General features: G+C 34.9%; 1 protein-coding gene across 2 annotated transcripts in view; it reads left to right on the plus strand.

The window, feature by feature from the left end:
- Positions 1–18,789, plus strand: part of tnrc6c1 (trinucleotide repeat containing adaptor 6C1) — a 91,042-nt gene that overhangs the window by 5,750 nt on the left and 66,503 nt on the right. For both annotated transcript variants that reach the window (XM_039740808.1, XM_039740809.1), the window contains exons 2-3: positions 9,882–9,981; positions 14,625–14,646. In XM_039740808.1, the coding sequence (XP_039596742.1) occupies positions 9,919–9,981; positions 14,625–14,646 (85 nt within the window). In that variant the 5' untranslated portion in view covers positions 9,882–9,918. The remainder of the gene's footprint in view (positions 1–9,881; positions 9,982–14,624; positions 14,647–18,789) is intronic.

An 18,789-nucleotide genomic window follows, 5' to 3' on the forward strand; every position in this document is an offset into this window, starting at 1 on the left:
AAGCATGTGCCGTTCTGATTACTGTACTGTTTTATGTATTTAATGAGCCTCTTCTGAAGCATAATACCACTTAAACAAACATGTTATCCTCCAGACTTAATTTCAGTCAGGTTTTTTTCTTTCTGTTTGTTGCTTAGCCAAGACATTTAATGTTTCAGTAATATATTAGCTAGGTTTCAATCTGAATGATTTTATTAGAAGAATATTTTATAAATTTAAATTTTTGGCTCTGGAAATGGTAATTGTTGATAATATTCTAGAAGTATAGATAAAACAAACTTTTTCTCATTCAGTTTTAGCTTATTCATTGTGCTAAAATACTTAATGTTGCAACAAACAGTAGTGGAAATGTTTTTGACAAAAAATAATGCTTTTATGCATAAATTTGTTGTCAGATAATTGGATTTACATCATGTTTTTCCTATAACGAAACAAAACCTACAAAAAATCTAAATACTTGAGCTTTCTGTAATGTGCAGTGTAACTTTCAAGAAATTAAATAACCAGTTCTTGGGCATTCATAAAGCATCACTAGTAATTTAATTTAAAAATGTATGTGCTACTTTATACTGTAAGGATGTTCATAATAATTGGGGCTCTTAAAATTGTTATATATACCTTTAAAACTGATGTGGTAAACCATTCTTGGTGTGACAACACAAATGTTGTCTTAGATTAAACACTTTTTTCGACAAGCGCCTGAAAAATTAATAGATGGCCACACTTTATAGTTAGTTAACCTTCAGTTAAGGGAAAAAATAGGTATATGTTTTCTATTTAGTGCACTGTAAATTTTGGGGGAAAGGTGTACTGCAATTTTCTAGCACATTACCTTCATTTGGTCCTGAAGTATGTGGTGATTTGGTGTTCCTATGCATCATTCTCTCTTGAATGGTTATGTACACCATATAAACGCAACGGTTGTCTTACTAACTCGTGATGTGTTTTCCATTACTGTATACTCGGTGTAAGTGGCCAATTTGTACAAAGCTGTGACAATGTGTTTTAAAGTTGGAAGTGATGGTCAGTAGGTACCTAGTGGTTAAATGCAATTACACAGCAATTCAAAGGTTATCTTGAAGTTCTAAAATGCTATAGTCTGACACGTTCAGTAAATTGATTTTCTGCATCAACCTCCCATAACTTTCTCATGTGCAATCTGTTCCATATGTTTGGCCTATGGTGCATTAGCAGAGTAATATTTCGTAATCCTATCGGACAGCAATTGTTTTTCTGTTTTCTATTGTTTTATGCTGTCATCTTCGGATGTTTTTTCACTGAGACATAAGAATTACTAAAGTTGACCAGTATTTAATTAGTTGTGTGCTTGTCTTGTCCATTTGGTTATTATCACTCTTTATGAGAATTAGGATATGGACAAGTCCTGGTAAGAGCAAGGTGCATATTTGTGTTTTTTGTACAGTTCTAGATAAAAACACATTTAGTACCCTTTTCTTTCGGATAATCTGAAACTTATGCTTCAGTAGATTTTTTCGGAAGTGGCATCGTAATGTAAATTATTTTTATTGCTAGAAGTCAATTTGATAGAAGCAGGCTGCCTACAGTCAAATTTACAGTTATTTAGGGCATTTTCATTTTATAGCTTAAAAATGCACATTCAGTCTGTGCGAACATCTTAACTATTAAGTTATCACTGATTTCATTCAGTGTGTTGGTTTTATCATGATTGTTCCTGGGCCTATATGTAGGCCTTCATGATTAAAGAATAAAAATGTCCCAAGGGAAGTTCTTGAACATTGTAATAAGCAATTTCTGTGTCACTTGATTTTTACTTTAAATGTTAGTGCAGGGTCCCTACTTATGTGAAATATATTAGAACTTAAATATTTCTCAAAAATAAATACCTTATTTCCGTTTTCAAGGACTGTGCAGTACTAAGGCTTTCCTCCTCCTTGCTGGTACCCAACGTTTTATCTTTCATGTGTTATGAGGGTTGCTGCCTTAATGGCTGCAAGGTAAACTGAATGTTGTGAATTGTCATTATATACATGAATATGCGTTGGGTTTATTTTCTGTAGGCTGTAGCTGGTTTCATGAACTGCAATAGACAAGACCATGTTTTCAGTACTATCATATTCTAATATGTTCAGGAATGGTTATATTTAATAGTAGCTGAGTTTTGTGTAATATTAAAGAGAGATGTGCCTAAATCTTTTCAAATATTCATGTTATGTTACTTTGTGCTGCCCTTTTTTGAGGATCTTGTTTATATTTAAAACAAATACTGCCTGCCAAGAGAGAGGCAAGTCCTCTCCCTTCTGTCAAGAGGTACATAAATGGAACTAGACCTTATCACATGGCTAATGAAATGGTAGAGAATTACGATGCACATATAAACAAAGCAACCTTATAAGCCTTCTAATACTCATGAAAGATGAGTGCAATGAAAAACATGTACAGTCAACCTCAGAAATATTGGCAGCCTTCAAGAAAGTTAGCAAAAGCATCAATATGACATAGATAAGGCATACAATTATTCTAATTTTCCTGAAATGTTTGGAGAAATTACTGTCTATTCTTTTTAATAAAACAACACTTTTACAGAAATAATTTTTATCTTTGGATTAGTTCATTCTGTCAAAAACATAATGTAAATTATTGGCTCTCTTGAAGAATACTATAAATAAAACCAGAGCTTTTTACTTCTTTGGGGAAAAGTTTTTCTTTTAGTGTCTAGGAACGTTTTTGTTGTCTATGACAGTTTTCTGTTATACTGGGGTATAAAAAGATTTTACGTGTATGATGCCTCATTTTTATCATCCATCAACATGTATTAAACTAACGAGCTCTCGACTCAAATGTGAAAAAAAATACTTGTTGAGCTGCATAGATTGGGGAATGGCTTCTAAAAATAGGTATCAGTTGGAATTACCAGTAAGCACAATCAGAGCCATAGTAAAGAAGTTTGAGAAACATGGAACTGCTAAATTTGTCAGGAATGAGGTGCATCTACTTATAGCTAGCATGTACATTGAGGAGGATGGAAAGAGGAGCCCAAAGATCATAGTTTCTGAAAAGTTTAGTTGAACCTCAAGGTTTCATTGTTTCACCACTTCTATGACTAGAAGCTTTTTGAAAGAAGTTCTATGATCAGAGATGACAAAAATTGAGCTTCTTGGCCACCTGCACCATCATCATGTTTGGAGATTAAAAGGAGACTGAACACAAAGAATGGTACCTTTATATCCATGGCAAAATACATTGGCTCTTAACTTTGGGGTTGTTTTGCTGTCAGTGGTCCAGGAGCTCCTTTTAAGTTCAGTTGCATAATGAGTTCCTTTCAATACTGGTTGCCTATGCTAGGCGGCTAAAATTGGACTGTGGTTGGGTCTTCCAACAAGACCGTGATCAGAACCACACATCCAAATCGGCAAAGTAACAGTTGCAGCAACTTAAAATCAAAGCTTCTAAACTTTAACCCAATTGAAAATCTATGGTGTCAGTTGAAGAGGGCACTTTACAAGAGAAAACCCAAGAAACTCAATGAGTTGAAAATGTTCTACATGAAGGAGCGGTCTATGAGCTCTTCACAAGTGTTCTCTAACGTTGGTCAGCACTACAGGAAGAGGCCAAATGCTGTCATTTTTACCAGGGGAGTCTCCACCAAACATTATTTTGATTGCGATTAGTTTTGTATTTTGCATCTTTGTGGCAATTTATATTTAATTTGTTCCAAAAATCTGTTTAACAATAAAAGCATGAGGCTTATCTATTTGTTCAAGCCCAAAAAAATCACTCATTGCATGTGTGGTACACACACACACATATATATATATATATATATATATATATATATATATATATATATATATATATATATATATATATATATATATATATATATATATACACACACAGTGGTGTGAAAAACTATTTGCCCCTTCCTGATTTCTTATTCCTTTTCATGTTTGTCACACAAAATGTTTCTGATCATCAAACACATTTAACCATTAGTCAAATATAACACAAGTAAACACAAAATGCAGTTTTTAAATAATGGTTTTTATTATTTATGGAGAAAAAAATCCAGACCTACATGGCTCTGTGTAAAAAGTAATTGCCCCTTGTTAAAAATAACCTAACTGTGGTGTATCACACCTGAGTTCAATTTCCATAGCCACCCCCAGGCCTGATTACTGCCACACCTGTTTCAATCAAGAAATCACTTAAATAGGAGCAGCCTGACACAGAGAAGTAGACCAAAAGCACCTCAAAAGCTAGATATCATGCCAAGATCCAAAGAAATTCAAGAACAAATGAGAACAGAAGTAATTGAGATCTATCAGTCTGGTAAAGGTTATAAAGCCATTTCTAAAGCTTTAGGACTCCAGCGAACCACAGTGAGAGCCATTATCCGCAAAAACATGGAACAGTGGTGAACCTTCCCAGGAGTGGCCGGCCGACCAAAATTACCCCAAGAGCGCAGAGGCGACTCATCCGAGAGGTCACAAAGACCCCAGGACAACGTCTAAAGAACTGCAGGCCTCACTTGCCTCAATTAAGGTCAGTGTTCACGACTCCACCATAAGAAAGAGACTGGGCAAAAACGGCCTGCATGGCAGATTTCCAAGACGCAAACCACTGTTAAGCAAAAGAACATTAGGGCTCGTCTCAATTTTGCTAAGAAACATCTCAATGATTGCCAAGACTTTTGGGAAAATACCTTGTGGACTGATGAGACAAAAGTTGAACTTTTTGGAAGGCAAATGTCCCGTTAAATCTGGCGTAAAAGGAATACAGCATTTCAGAAAAAGAACATCATACCAACAGTAAAATATGGTGGTGGTAGTGTGATGGTCTGGGGTTGTTTTGCTGCTTCAGGACCTGGAACGCTTGCTGTGATAGATGGGACCATGAATTCTACTGTCTACCAAAAAATCCTGAAGGAGAATGTCCGGCCATCTGTTCGTCAACTCAAGCTGAAGCGATCTTGGGTGCTGCAACAGGACAATGACCCAAAACACACCAGCAAATCCACCTCTGAATGGCTGAAGAAAACCAAAATGAAGACTTTGGAGTGGCCTAGTCAAAGTCCTGACCTGAATCCAATTGAGATGCTATGGCATGACCTTAAAAGGCGGTTCATGCTAGAAAACCCTCAAATAAAGCTGAATTACAACAATTCTGCAAAGATGAGTGGGCCAAAATTCCTCCAGAGCGCTGTAAAAGACTCATTGCAAGTTATCGCAGTTGTTGCTGCTAAGGGTGGCCCAACCAGTTATTAGGTTCAGGGGGCAATTACTTTTTCACACGGGGCCATGTAGGTTTGGATTTTTTTTTCTCCCTAAATAATAAAAACCATCATTTAAAAACTGCATTTTGTGTTTACTTGTGTTATATTTGACTAATGGTTAAATGTGTTTGATGATCAGAAACATTTTGTGTGACAAACATGCAAAAGAATAAGAAATCAGGAAGGGGGCAAATAGTTTTTGTGTGTGTGTGTATATATATATATATATATATATATATATATATATATATATATATATATATATATATATATATATATATATATATATATATATATATATATATATATATAAATTTAGTTCTTTTTTTATGTAGGGTGCCAATAATTCTGAAGCTGACTGTATAATGTTGAACTTTTCTGTTTAAGTCATCACAGGCAACAATCATTAAAACTGAATGGAATGTCCAAATAGATGCACTTCTTTATACTGTCCTTGATGTTTTGAGAAAAAATATAATCCTCCTAACGGACTACATAATTGTTTATAGGTTGTTCTGCTGCATGACAGCAGATCACTATAAAATACTATATGATGTAGAGACCCAAGTTGCATTTTTCTCAAGCACAAGAGATCTTATGTGTTATGAGCCATTGCTTGTTTAGACATGGATAAACTGGAGGGATTATTTCTGCCTTACACCTAATGCTTGCTGTGTTAGGCTCTAGCTTCCCTGTGACTCTACCCGGGATAAGCGGTTTTGAAAAATAAACAAATGAATATTTATTTTGATATTATATAAGACATGCTTACTAAGCAGTAACACAATTGGATATCTATGTAGTTTGCGGTGATATACAGGCAGATCTGTGTAAGGAGACTGACAAGCTAGTTACCCACTACTGGGCATTTCCAAATACTGTACTTAGTGTGCTGATTATCTGTGAGTAGTCTGTATTCATTTTCTCTGTGTATCTTACCACAATCTTAAATGCAAAAACCAATCACCATCTTAGTCTGGCATTTCTTAACTGTGTCAGTAAGAATATGTAAGTGAATGAAGGCTGATTGCCTAAAGTTTTTCCATAATATCAGCTAAAGTGGCCAATTTCAATTTTAAAATGCAATTTGATACCATATAATACATTCCCTTGTTATTTGCTCAGAGTCCGCATTCATTTTTTTTATGTGTTAGAATATACAGAGTGAAAAAAATCTCGTCTTGAAAAAGTAATAACTTGGAGTATAATCATTGCTTGATTTAAAATATTAATAAAAATCCTGCAGTTCTAGTGAGCCAGAATTTTTAATCTCAAAACCTATAAATACTGATCTCAGCAAATCTTCTCAAATTAACATATTAAATGTTCAACATAAACAGCAAAGTAGAACTTTTAACAAAAGTGTGGCAGTTTATTTGATCTTACGTATTCTGGTACATAAATACAATTTTTAAAGGTTCTTCAGGAGATTCTTTTTAACAAATGTTAGATTTTTGTCTTTATTTCTAGTCAGCTAGGTCTTTTTCTTGTCTGTATTTTGAACGTTTTGTGCTGAAAGAGAAGGCAGAGAACTACAGAAACTCTAATCGGATCCCAATTGTTCATTATAGTGGATCTGTGATGGGATAGAACTGTGTTCCTTAGCATGTATCAGAGAAGCAATAATTGCCACAGATACACTATAAAAGTGTCCCATCATTCTGCATTTATTTTTGTTTTTATCATTAAACTAAACACACTTTCTCTTATTCTATACTTGTTGTATTAACACATATGCTCAAAGCAAACATTTGTAGACTGCAAGCTTTTCACTAGAAGTGTATGTCTTAGATTCATCTAACTGTGTTGAAACTCCCCTCTGCATGAAGTGTGCTTCAGCCTTCAAGTTGGACATGAAATGAGTAACATTGCATTTTATATTGTTAACTTTAAAACATGTTACCTTTTTCCCCAAGTTGTATCATAACCTATTTTAAAATGTAAGGCATAGTTTTTTGCAAGTTAATTTAATTGTCATTGCTAAATTGTTTTAGTATGAATAATTGTGGATGTGTGTTTATGGTCATGCCCCAAGACAGGGTGATGTTTCTTACAGGGTTTGTTTCCATAGCTACCATAAGCTTGCACTCCAGCACTTGATAAAGGTGCTTAGGTGTTGGGTAAAAGGTAACCTTATATGTATATATTTTTTAGACTAAAATAAATAACTGAAAACTTTGGAATTAAAGAGCTGAACTTTTAAGTCATAACATCTGAAACATTTTTAAATGTGATTTTATTAGACTAAAGCAATTTTGAGTTGTTAAAAATTATTAAACATATTTTGTTTACATTGCTTGAGTAAGAATAAGCACATGTATGGAAAAATGTGTGAAAAAGTAATGATTTAAACTTGCTGGTGGTTCAAGTGGCCAATAAATAAATAAAGAGAGAGAGTAATAGACTCTGTGCTTCTCATTTATGAAATAGTCAGTTTTGCTTCATAGTGGGGCCATGTCTGTGGCCCTAGAAATTGTTAGGCTAGTGACACTCCTGCATCATTCTGCATTTTTTTTATGTTTAACTGTTTAACAAAGCAGGTGTAATTGGATGCTGCAATCTCCAAACATTGGCAGAAAGGTGTAGGCTTTGTATATGTTCTGTCAAATCTTTGCTTCTGTTTTTGAGCATAAATCAAAAGGCTTTCCTTGCTATTCAACTCTAGAGTTGTAATGAATAGCTTATCTGGCCATTGTCAATATTGATCATCTGCTACAGTAGAATGTTGCTTACCTGAGCCCTGGCAAGTTCTTGTTTTCATGTATTCTCCTACTACTAGGAATGTTTATTTTGATGGCCTAGACTTGTAGAAGATTAGTTCTGTATTTTATTAGACGTCTTGGTGGCTGAGCATTTGCAGCTCCAGTCACTCTACTGTGTAATTAATTGCATATGATTGCACACCTCTTTGTGTGCTTCCTTCTCTGTGCGTACATCTGTGCAGTTCCTGTCTGTCTTTGTTAAACATCCTAATTTTTCCTTTTCAGATGGAATATGGCATATGCTTTTAGAAGCGCATATAGGAACCATCCATTTATTTTATTTATTTATTTTTTGGGGCTTTTCTCTGTCTACTGAGGCCCTGGGGGATGGGGTGTGTGTGTGTGCACACGCTTGCGCGCAAGTGAGTGTGTCTGTATGCGCACACATGTTGTCTAGCAGCACTGGCATGTTTGGCTCTCTGCCCAGAATGTCTTGTTGTGCACACGGCCCGCTGTTTTCATTTTTCTTCATCGCTTGCTGTTGGAGTGGAGGTGCACTATGCTTTTGATAAACAAGCCTGCAGCTCTATCCTGTCCCGCGTTCTCCGCCATTTTTTCTTTTCCCTTTCTCCTCTGTCGCTTTTACAGTTTTTATATATATATATATATATATATATATATATATAAATATGCAGCTGTTTGATGTCTGTGGCTTGTATTTGAAACATTGCACCTAAATCCAACTGAACTTCGCTTTTTGCTGCTTAAGGCGCCTTGAGCTACATTTTTTTTATTTTTAAGAAAACATTTCTTGTAGTGACGATTGACAAGTGCTTTGTACTGACACACTTGCATGCCACAATGATTAAGATTTTGTCACATTAAAACAAATTAGGTTTGTTTTCTGTTGAACTATTTGACTGCATTTATATGCTTGTTCCATCAGCCAGAAATAGTGAAGTAGGCATTAAAATTTGACTGTAACATTGTAGAGAGCCTTAATTCAATTAATTGATTAATTTATTTAAGTAAGTGGTTTTGAAACAGGTTGAGATTTCCTAGACCAGCCATTGTGCATATTTGTAATCATGTCTTTGTCTAAAGTAAGATTGATATCTTCAAAATGTCTCTGGTTGTTTTGTGCCATTTTAAATGGAGATTTGACTTCTGGCTTTAAGCAGAATGCTGCATCAAAAGCTGTATTACATCAGCAGCACAGATTAGTGCTGCTGAGATAGGCGCTGGCCCCCATGACCCTGAATTGGATTAAGCACATTTGAGAATGTTGTACTTTGTTGTATTCATTTAACTTGCCCCCAAAATCAGATGTGAACTAAAGTATTTAATTGTTGTTGATAGTGATCGTTGAATGACACTGTTGCCATATTGCAGCTGTTTGTCTGTTAATGATGAAGAATTCATTAATTTTCTTTAACAGTTAAAAATATATCATTTTTAATATATAACTGTGTGTATAGTGGGAAAGAAAAAAGTGAAACTGTGTGTACTTAAACAAGGTTGTGCTTTGGTTACATTTAGACTTGCTACATGTTTGTACTCAAAATCTGTTTTGGATGCAATCATATATGTTGCCAAGATAAAACCAAAGCTCTTGCTTGCTTCTCAGGTACAAAATGTCCTTCCCTTTCAAAGTGTAACTGAGCTGTGTTCATTTTAATGACTTTTTATATATCTCTGCACTTTGTTTTACTTTACCAATAACCTCAAATTGGGAAGCCATCAAAATTAGTTTAACAAGTATGTTGGGTAAAGAAATGTAGCAAAATGATGAGTGTTTTTTTTTTATTATTTCTTTCTGTCATGTACTGCCATTTGAAAATTGATTGATTTAGACAGGACCTTTGTGTTAATAATTTATCCTATGGTGTGTGTACGTCAGGTTAAAAATGTGCATTATTCAACAGAGAGAAGTTATAAGAAGTGCAGAAAGAGAACCGTTTGATGGAAGAAAAGAAAAAGAAAAAGCAAGAAGAAAAGAAAAAGAAGGAAGCTGCTCATAAAAAGGTCAGTAGAACTCTGTTAAAAATGATCTTTCTATATTAACTTTTTCCCCCCAAGAAGTGCAACATGAACTAAGTAGTGTACCTAATACTAGGAATACTCCGATCAGATTTTTTTAAGGCCAATACAGATTTCATGTTAGTTGATTGGCCAATTCTAATTCTGATTTTTTTTTTTCTTTCACCATTATCCCTTTGAAATAGCCAGATGCATAGAAGCCATATGTCCTATATTAATGTGTATTTTTATAATTGAACTGCAAACCACAGATGTTAACTTTTCATTTTTTAACAAAATGAAATTCAATAGCCTTATTGTTCAGTGACAATTAAAATACTAAAATAAATACAATTTCCTTAACTCTTTGAAGGCTGAATATTTTTCCAAAAATCTCAGTTTTCTGAAAAGCACACAAAGCAATCGTTTCACACATAAATCAACATAAAATATCTGGTGCTGCAGCTGTTTGCATTTGTTTGTCATCTCTGCCGTCAATGCAGGGGCGGTTCAACGCAAGAGGCGGTCCTCCCAGTTGAACGTTACTATAGGCGCATCAGCTACATGAACGTATTCAGCACCACGATCAGCTAGGGACTGATCAGCTAATGCTGGTACTTCACTTTTGTTTTTGATCTATAAATGTCTTATATTAGACAATTGGAGTCGACAAGTCAGAGTTCAGCTCGGCAATAATAGCAAAACGTCTTGTACAACAATGGTCCCCAACGTTTTTGACAGTTTTGACATTACTAGAAGCAAATTTTTCCAGGGACCGAGGGTTTGGGTTTAAATGAGGATTTCGGGTGGGTTCGTAGGGCAGTTTTATACACAATTTACATTACATTTCTATTGCAGTTTGCATATGTTTGCAACCTGAGATTTTTCTTCTTTTTTTGCATATAACAAAGACATATGCATTGCATTTGTCATTCCAACAGATTGCACATCACAAACATTAACACTGTTATTGTTTTTTGTGTCTGCCGTTTTTGTAGTTTTTCAATGAGTTAAATTTAGGGGTGGGCGGTATGACCAAAATTTTTTATCATTGTATTTTTCTAAATTATCCCGGTTTCACGGTATTCCAACGGTATTTTCCCCCATGCATGAGTGGATGTTAACCACATTTTCCACTGCAATTACTGGCTAAGAATAACCTATTCCACTGTCAAGAGTATTGTACATTGTACAAAAAAACATTTTAATGTGCACACAAGTTTTAATACAGTTTTGCATTGTCCCATAAAGTGATAGTTTTCAAGGGGGTGGCACTAATGGAGAAGGTATCACATTGCATGACGGATGCAGTCAAAATATAGAACCTTTTTATTGAACAAATTTTGCAAAAACAAACTATAATTTTGACAACATATTTTCAGCCATACAAAGAGGCATTTAGACTTAGTAAAATATCCAGAAGTTCTTGTATATATTTTTTGTAAACCAACTACACTTTCTGTTAATGTTAACAATCTCTATCCACTGACACGTTAAAGTGACTTTTTAAACAACTTTATCATCATTAAACTGCATAATATTTAAACTAATAAATAATAACAATAAAATAAATAATGGTATTATTACTGATAGTTGCACTATTACTTCAAGACTTCAAGCCCAGGTGCATTACACAGTATTCACCAAATTAAAATAAAATAAAAAAAAGTGCAACTTGGTGATGACATCTTTACCAACTGAACCATCATTTAGGCAAACTGCATTAATATGGACCTTGCTTCAAGCTAAGCTATACTGGGAAGAAAAAACAAACTATATGTCGAGAACAAAGTCAACATTTCCACTTTATTCTCATAGTTTACTTCATAATTAAAGTAGAATGTCATAAACTAAACTTCTTCCTAAAATCAATGTTTAATCAATTACTTAATTTACCCCATCATAAATTAATGCAGCACATTAAATGCTTTGTGTTCTGTTTCCCGACCCAGTGGTTAATCACTACGCTTCTTAAACTGACTTCCTTCGCACTAAGAGAAAACAGCAATCACCATACAGAATCCATTCACTTCATGATATTCCTGCTTTCTGAAAATTTAGAATGCTAAGATAAATACTTGATATCATTTTCATGATGAAATGCATTAAAGCAGGTATTACACATGCACAGTAGTGAGGCGGTAGTGCTGCTCCCTCACAGTAAAGGATCCCCAGGTGTATGTTCAGTGTAGAGAACTTTATGGCAGGTGTGAAGAGGCTCCAAAAAACTGGATGTATGAATAGCTGTCGCACGGGTTTAACTTAAATATTGTGCAAATGTTGGGTTTGTGTTCTGCTGGTCGGAGACACAAACACAGAATTCAATGCATGTTCTTCTGAGCGGACTATCTTTATTGCATGCATGCTGTCTCTATCTGACGTACCAAAACCCCAGTTCCTTTTTCCTTCCTTCCTTTTTCTTTCACCACATAACCAATCACCACACGATAAACGTCTTTGTGAAATTAAAACTAGTTATAAACTTAGCCCACGGAGTGTTCAGAACTTAAAAAAAATCTTCGTTATACATGTTTAATTATGCCATCCATTCAGAGTTGCGCCCATCTCTGAACGAGTCGCCAGCACATTGCAGGATGAATACAAGCAAAACATACACTAGCAGGGTCAATATAGCACAACAAAACCCCACATCCTACATGACTTTGAAAGGAAACTGAAGCATGCTGAGTAAACCCACCAGAAAAACATGCAAATGCAAGGCAGGCACGCCTCCGTGCCCCCATATGATTAATGCATGCTTTAATGCATTTCACCATGAAAATTATATTAAGTATTTACCTTAGCATTCTAAATGTTCAGAGAGCAGGAAGATCATGAAGTGAATGTATTCTATGCGGCGATCGCTGCCAGCGCCTCCTCTTAGTGCAAGAAGAAGTCAGTTTAAGAATCACTTAACACAAAGCATTTAATGTGCTATATAACTTATGATGGGGTTTGAGAAAATCTAGTAAATGAAATGTTCATTTTACGATGAAGTTTAGTTTACGATGGTCTACTTTAATGACAGATTACGAGAATAAAGTCAACATGTTGTCACACTATTACACAGTACCCAGGTACATTACACTGTATTGAAAACAAATAAAACAATTACAACTTGGCTTGCACTATTATCCAGTAGTATAGAAACAGTATTTACTCATCTGACCTTTTAAAACTAAAGTTATCTCCAGGCGATGGACGTGACTCCTTTTTCTCAGCAAAAGTTCTTCTGTTCATCCTGTTTGGGGATCGCTGTGCAAATGTGAACAACAGAGCTGCGACCACAGATCTAACTGTTCTGCGGATGATTCATTCAGGCATTTCAAGATCACTTCGTTGTAATGAAAGTATCTGCTGAATGTACTTCATAGTAACGAGATTTCTATAGATTCGTGTTATATGGAGAAAATGTCGGGACCAAAAAAATACTTTGTTCTAATACTCTCTCACCTTGGTCTCACTCCTCTCTCTGTGCTGCTGCAAAGCCCCCACCCGCCAAGCGTTCTGAAAAGTCTGAGTGAATCTCCGGCAGTTCTCTCGCGGCCCAGCTGTCAGACGGCCAACCGGGGGTTGGGGAATCCCCGTTCTGCAGAGTATTTTGCTTTGTGAAGTCGCCTTGGTCTCTCGCCCAATTTCGATGCCATTTTAAAGCTTGTTTACTCATCAACTCTCATGTTTGTGCAGGAAATCAAGGTCAAATCAATGAGTTAACTTTCCTTCTAGCAGAGAGAGTCAAACTAAAACATAATGGCAAGTTTTGTCACACTGATTACTGTCCTTAGTGTATCGGCTAGACTTTAATAATTCTTGATTGCCATTTTAATAATATATATGTTTCTTATGAAAGCTTCTACTATATGACACATGGCCACAAATACAGTACAAATCTAAAAAAAAAAAAGCTGCAAATGTATCAAATGTTCTAAATTGTTTCACAAGAAGACATGACTAACAAGCTTAACAGGTTTATAAGTGAAAGACGCTGTTTACTGTTAAGCTAACAAGACTATTGTTAACTAAGCAGCAATTTCAAATTTCTTTTTTTCCCCCATTGAAAATGTAAACCACTGTATTTAAAACAATCTCGCTGTCCAGACTCAAAAGGTGTCCAGTTTAGTTTAACGAATTCAGACCTTTTTATTTTGTCCTTTAAAGTAGCTTATCTTGCCATTTGTCTAATTGCACAGGACAATTTCTCGAATTCCTCTTTCTCAGTTTCTTACTCCACTTTCTTTAATGATCGGAGCATTTCCACTTAATACCTATTTAATTGTCCACACTTGAGAGTTCCAGCGCTGTGCAAGTTATGAAATTGTAGTTGATTCTTTCTTACGTTCTGAAATACGTACGTTTTGTAGGTTGTAAAAACTGTAAGTAGAGTGTAGACATTTTCTTGATGTTTTATGTGGTTTTAGAATAATATATGATAATGATATTGTATAATTAATAATAAAACATGATAATGCAGTAATCTTTTATTCTTTATTTGGAATTGAAATGTATTCATTCAATGGCATATTTCTGTTTAGTTTAGTCTTTTAGACATAGCCATAGCATTTTTTTCCAGCGTGTATATTTTATAGTGAATAAGGCTATCAGTGTTGCCCATTTAGGTGCTCATTTATTTTGTTTTTCCCCCTTTTCAGGCTGCAGACCAGAAAGCCAAAGGTCAGTAGTATTGTTTATGTGCAAGAATATAAAGATAAAGGTCTTTTTGGCAGTGTGTTCTAAATATATTATAAACAGCTGAAACCAGTCTCACTAAAATTTGATCCTTGTACAGAAAGGTCATAAGCTATATTTGGTCCAGATATTTTGCTTTGCAATCTGAACCACAAATATACTATAAGAAAATGGGATTTAAACTGCTTGCTTTGTCCATTTCAGGCATTTTGGTTGGGGGTTGGTTAAACTTTGCTCATTACATTACCGTGGACTGGTATGGGTTGGATTGTTATACTGTCAGCCTTTAAATGTTACACTGTAGAGAGAGTTCATGGATTTGATTTTGTGGGATGGGTAAGTTCTGGGTTTGAATCCCATGCCTGGGCATTTTTCATGTGGAGTTTGCACGTTCTTTCTTTGTGTCTGTGGGTTTATCTTCATGTAGTTCATATATCCATTGTATATCCCCAAATACACTGATTAGGTTGACTTACAGTTCCTAAATGAGTTTGAATGTGTACATATGTGTATGAGTGGGTCCTACAATGGATTAATGTCCTTTCTAGAGCTTGCGCCTAGATTGAGATTGTTTCTTTTTTAGACTAGTCAAAGTTACATGGTGGAAACAGTAATAAACCATGTGAAAGTACTAACTAGAAATCAGAAAACTATGTGCTGTTGCTTTTATGGTGTATATTTATAAACATCTCTGTAAGTTAGACCTTATGTATGAGAAAATGAATTCCTAAAAAATAGTTTTGGTTTGGGATGGATTTATGTTAAAACTGGAAATGTGGTTATTTCTCTTTGCATATTTACCAGCTTTCAATGCTGTATTCTCTTGAAAATTGAGAAGCACTTTATGTGAAGATCAGAATGACTGTTACTGTATATGTGGAGGGTGGCGAGTGTTAGAGGGTCCACAGTGTTTAAAATGGGAGGGGTGGGAGTAAAGCTTATTGTGTGTACTCTTAACTGCTCTAAGAGCAGATGTTATTGATCTAGCAGCTCCGTCTGGCTTCTGCATTGTGTCTGTGTATTAGGTGTCTGGAAGCACGACTATAGGACAGGCTGTTTGCTGGTGTCACCCTGATTTATATGCGATGGAGAGCAGACGATTTTGTGTTATGCTTAAATATCAATCATATTATGAAGAATTTGGCCTTGTGATATACATAAATTAACTGGCTGTTTGTACATTGTGTCCCTTTTTTGTTTTGTGCAATATGGACAAATTCCACATTTTATGTTTCATCAGATTAAAAGCTAGAATGTGTAATTGGTACCTTGGTGGTGCAGGGTGTTATACTATTCATTGGATCAGACATTGTTTTTTAAAGTTTTTAGGTAATTATCAATCTAATGTCTTGGATAAAAAGTGGCCACCGCACACATGCAAGTAAAGGTGCACCCTTTTTATTGATGCTAATTCAGAAATATTTGAGTGTCTACCTATATATGGTATGCACGTATCAATAACAATCTTGGTTTGTTGTGTGGGTCTTATTTAAGACTTTGACAGCTTTGTGGCTTATGATACTTTGGATTCTTTTTATTTTATACTGCATCACTCCTGAATATTCTTGCCAGTTCACAGTGTGAATTTGTGAATCATGCTGAGGGGCTCTCTTCAAACGGAGCTCAACATTAATTGTTGCCAGTTTGGCACTGGCTACCACTTTTTGTCCACGATTGCCAAGAATGTCAACCACTTTAGTAATGCCCCAGTTTTTCAGCGGTAGGATTAGAAATGGCCAGTTATTGCTCATTATTTGTAATTGGTAGATCAGCATATAATTTGTCAATTTGCTTGTCAGTTCTATGATTAAAATAAAATACAAGTTGCCCTTATCTGTACTGCACTTCCTGGCTCTCCTTTATACAGGTAAACCAAGTTTAAAAAAAAATGGTGTAATGGCCAGCTGCCATGCAGGCATTTGTATATGCCAGGTGTGCACATAACAGGGATGTTAAATGTAATCTTTAGCTTAAAGAGTCCACCGTGAAAGAGCTAAAAAATCCTGCAGAACTAGTGGCCGCTTTAATACTTCTGCTGTCTGGAAGATTTTTAAAAGTGTGTGAAGATGAAAGATACACTTAATGTAATGTGCTGTAAAAAAAAGTCAGCTGTGATGAAACTAAATCAAAATGTTTGTCGCCACAAATGGGCTAAGACAGTTGCGATTACATCACATAACAAATTGTGTTGATTTTCAACAACTTTCATTACATACGAGTAAAATCTTTTGACATATTTATTAACTTCTTTGTAATTGTGTTTTCCTCCCAAAGTACTACAATTATATTAAAAATAAAATGAAACACCAATATATTTTACTATTCAAAATAATTTTTATTTTAATAAAGATAATTGATATTTTAGAAACCCAATAAGGGAGCAAGTCAGAAAAATATTTTTTGAATGTTTAGGGAAAAAAGGGACATAAAGAATGTGATCTGGCAGAGATGACATACACAAAAGCATGTGCTGTTATTACATTAATGTATACAGAGGACTGATAGATATTTTCGCTTAATGTTTGCTTTACAGAATGTGTTTGTATAATGAATGTTTTAAAATATATACCATTGTACTTCTATCCATTTCTAAAACCAGTTATTCCAAGCAGGGTTGCAGTGAAGTTGGAGCCTATTTCAGGTAGCATTTAGCCAAAGGAACACACACAATGTATGTTTTTGAACTGTGGGAGAGCACCTGTGAGGACATGGGAAGAACATGCAAACTCCACGAAGGGAGCACCCTGGAGGCGAGCCCCTATCTCCATATTGAAATGCGGCAGTGCTACCACTTTACTGCCTATACATTATGCTTTGTTAAAAACATTTAAATTCTAATATTTTATTGCAACATGTAAGGAATTCCTGTGTTGTTGCTTATATTGTTAGGATCTGGGCCTCTATGGCATAAAGTAGAAAACTTTAATTTTGTTGTGTTTAGGATGGGTTTTTAAAGGCAAGTCTGGTGGTTTAGGCTTGTTTTAGCAGTCCATTTTAATTTGCTGGTTCATATTATTACAATAAAGTAAGATTATAAAAGGGATTGCAGGGTGGAATCATATTCAGTGCACTTTAAATGAAGGATGTTTTCAACAACTCTTTTGAAAATAACTGTCTTGTACTTTAAACTTCAATTTCTATATAAGAAGTGTTTTAGATGTAAAACCATTTATGAACAACTGCTCAATAAACTGGATTATACCACCAAAATCCTTATATGTTCTGTTTTGCAAAACCAAGTGCCCTGATAGTGGGTGTGATCCCAATCAAAAGTTCTGAAATTGAAATGCTGTAAAGTAGCAAGTTAAGCAAGCTAATGTATAATTGCATAGTATCTTAATTACTCTAAATTAGAACTGTCAAATTATACAAAAATTTGGGTTCATATTATGAAAAATAAGTTATTCATATGTATTCGAAAATAAGTTAAAAGTTCTAAGTGCTACTACATCTACATACATTTTTATATAATGTGCCTTAGTATGTTTCATTATTACTTTTTTTTGCTCATGTTGTTTCTGCAAAGTATGCAACGCTTAATGTGATTTCTCTGTTCATGGAAAGTGATATAATCCAAGAGAAAACTGGAACCGAGACAGTACACATCCCTGCAATGCATATATGAAACCCATACAAAATAGCTCATCAGTGCTTAAATATGTTAAGTCCACTTGCCATTTGCTTTGCAATGTGCCTTTCTTGTCCTAGGGTGCAAAAGATTTGAAGTCTAGGCTAATTTATATTTTATATAAGGTGAGTCTATTTGTGTTTTACAAATGGAGTTACTGAATGTGCTAAATATTACATTGTAATGACCTTTTAAATATTCCCTCCTCATTTTTATTTATAAATATAAATTAAAAATGAAGAAAGCACTGATTGTGGAAATGGGTGTGCAGATCATAGGCAAAGCTTGTCTGGAGCGACATAAAACCAAATCTGTTGCAAGGTTTAAAAAAAAAAAAAAAAAAGTAATTTGCTTTCCGATAAGATTTTTTTCATATAGATTTGAATTGTATTCCTATAGTCATGTTCATTCTGACAGTCTTACTCCAAATATCGGCAGTTAAAAATGCCATCCATATTTTGAGCTTCAGCAATCAAAAGCTGACGGCTAGCAGCCACTTT

Source organism: Polypterus senegalus, chromosome 17, assembly GCF_016835505.1.
Source record: "Polypterus senegalus isolate Bchr_013 chromosome 17, ASM1683550v1, whole genome shotgun sequence".
Taxonomy (NCBI): domain Eukaryota; kingdom Metazoa; phylum Chordata; class Cladistia; order Polypteriformes; family Polypteridae; genus Polypterus; species Polypterus senegalus.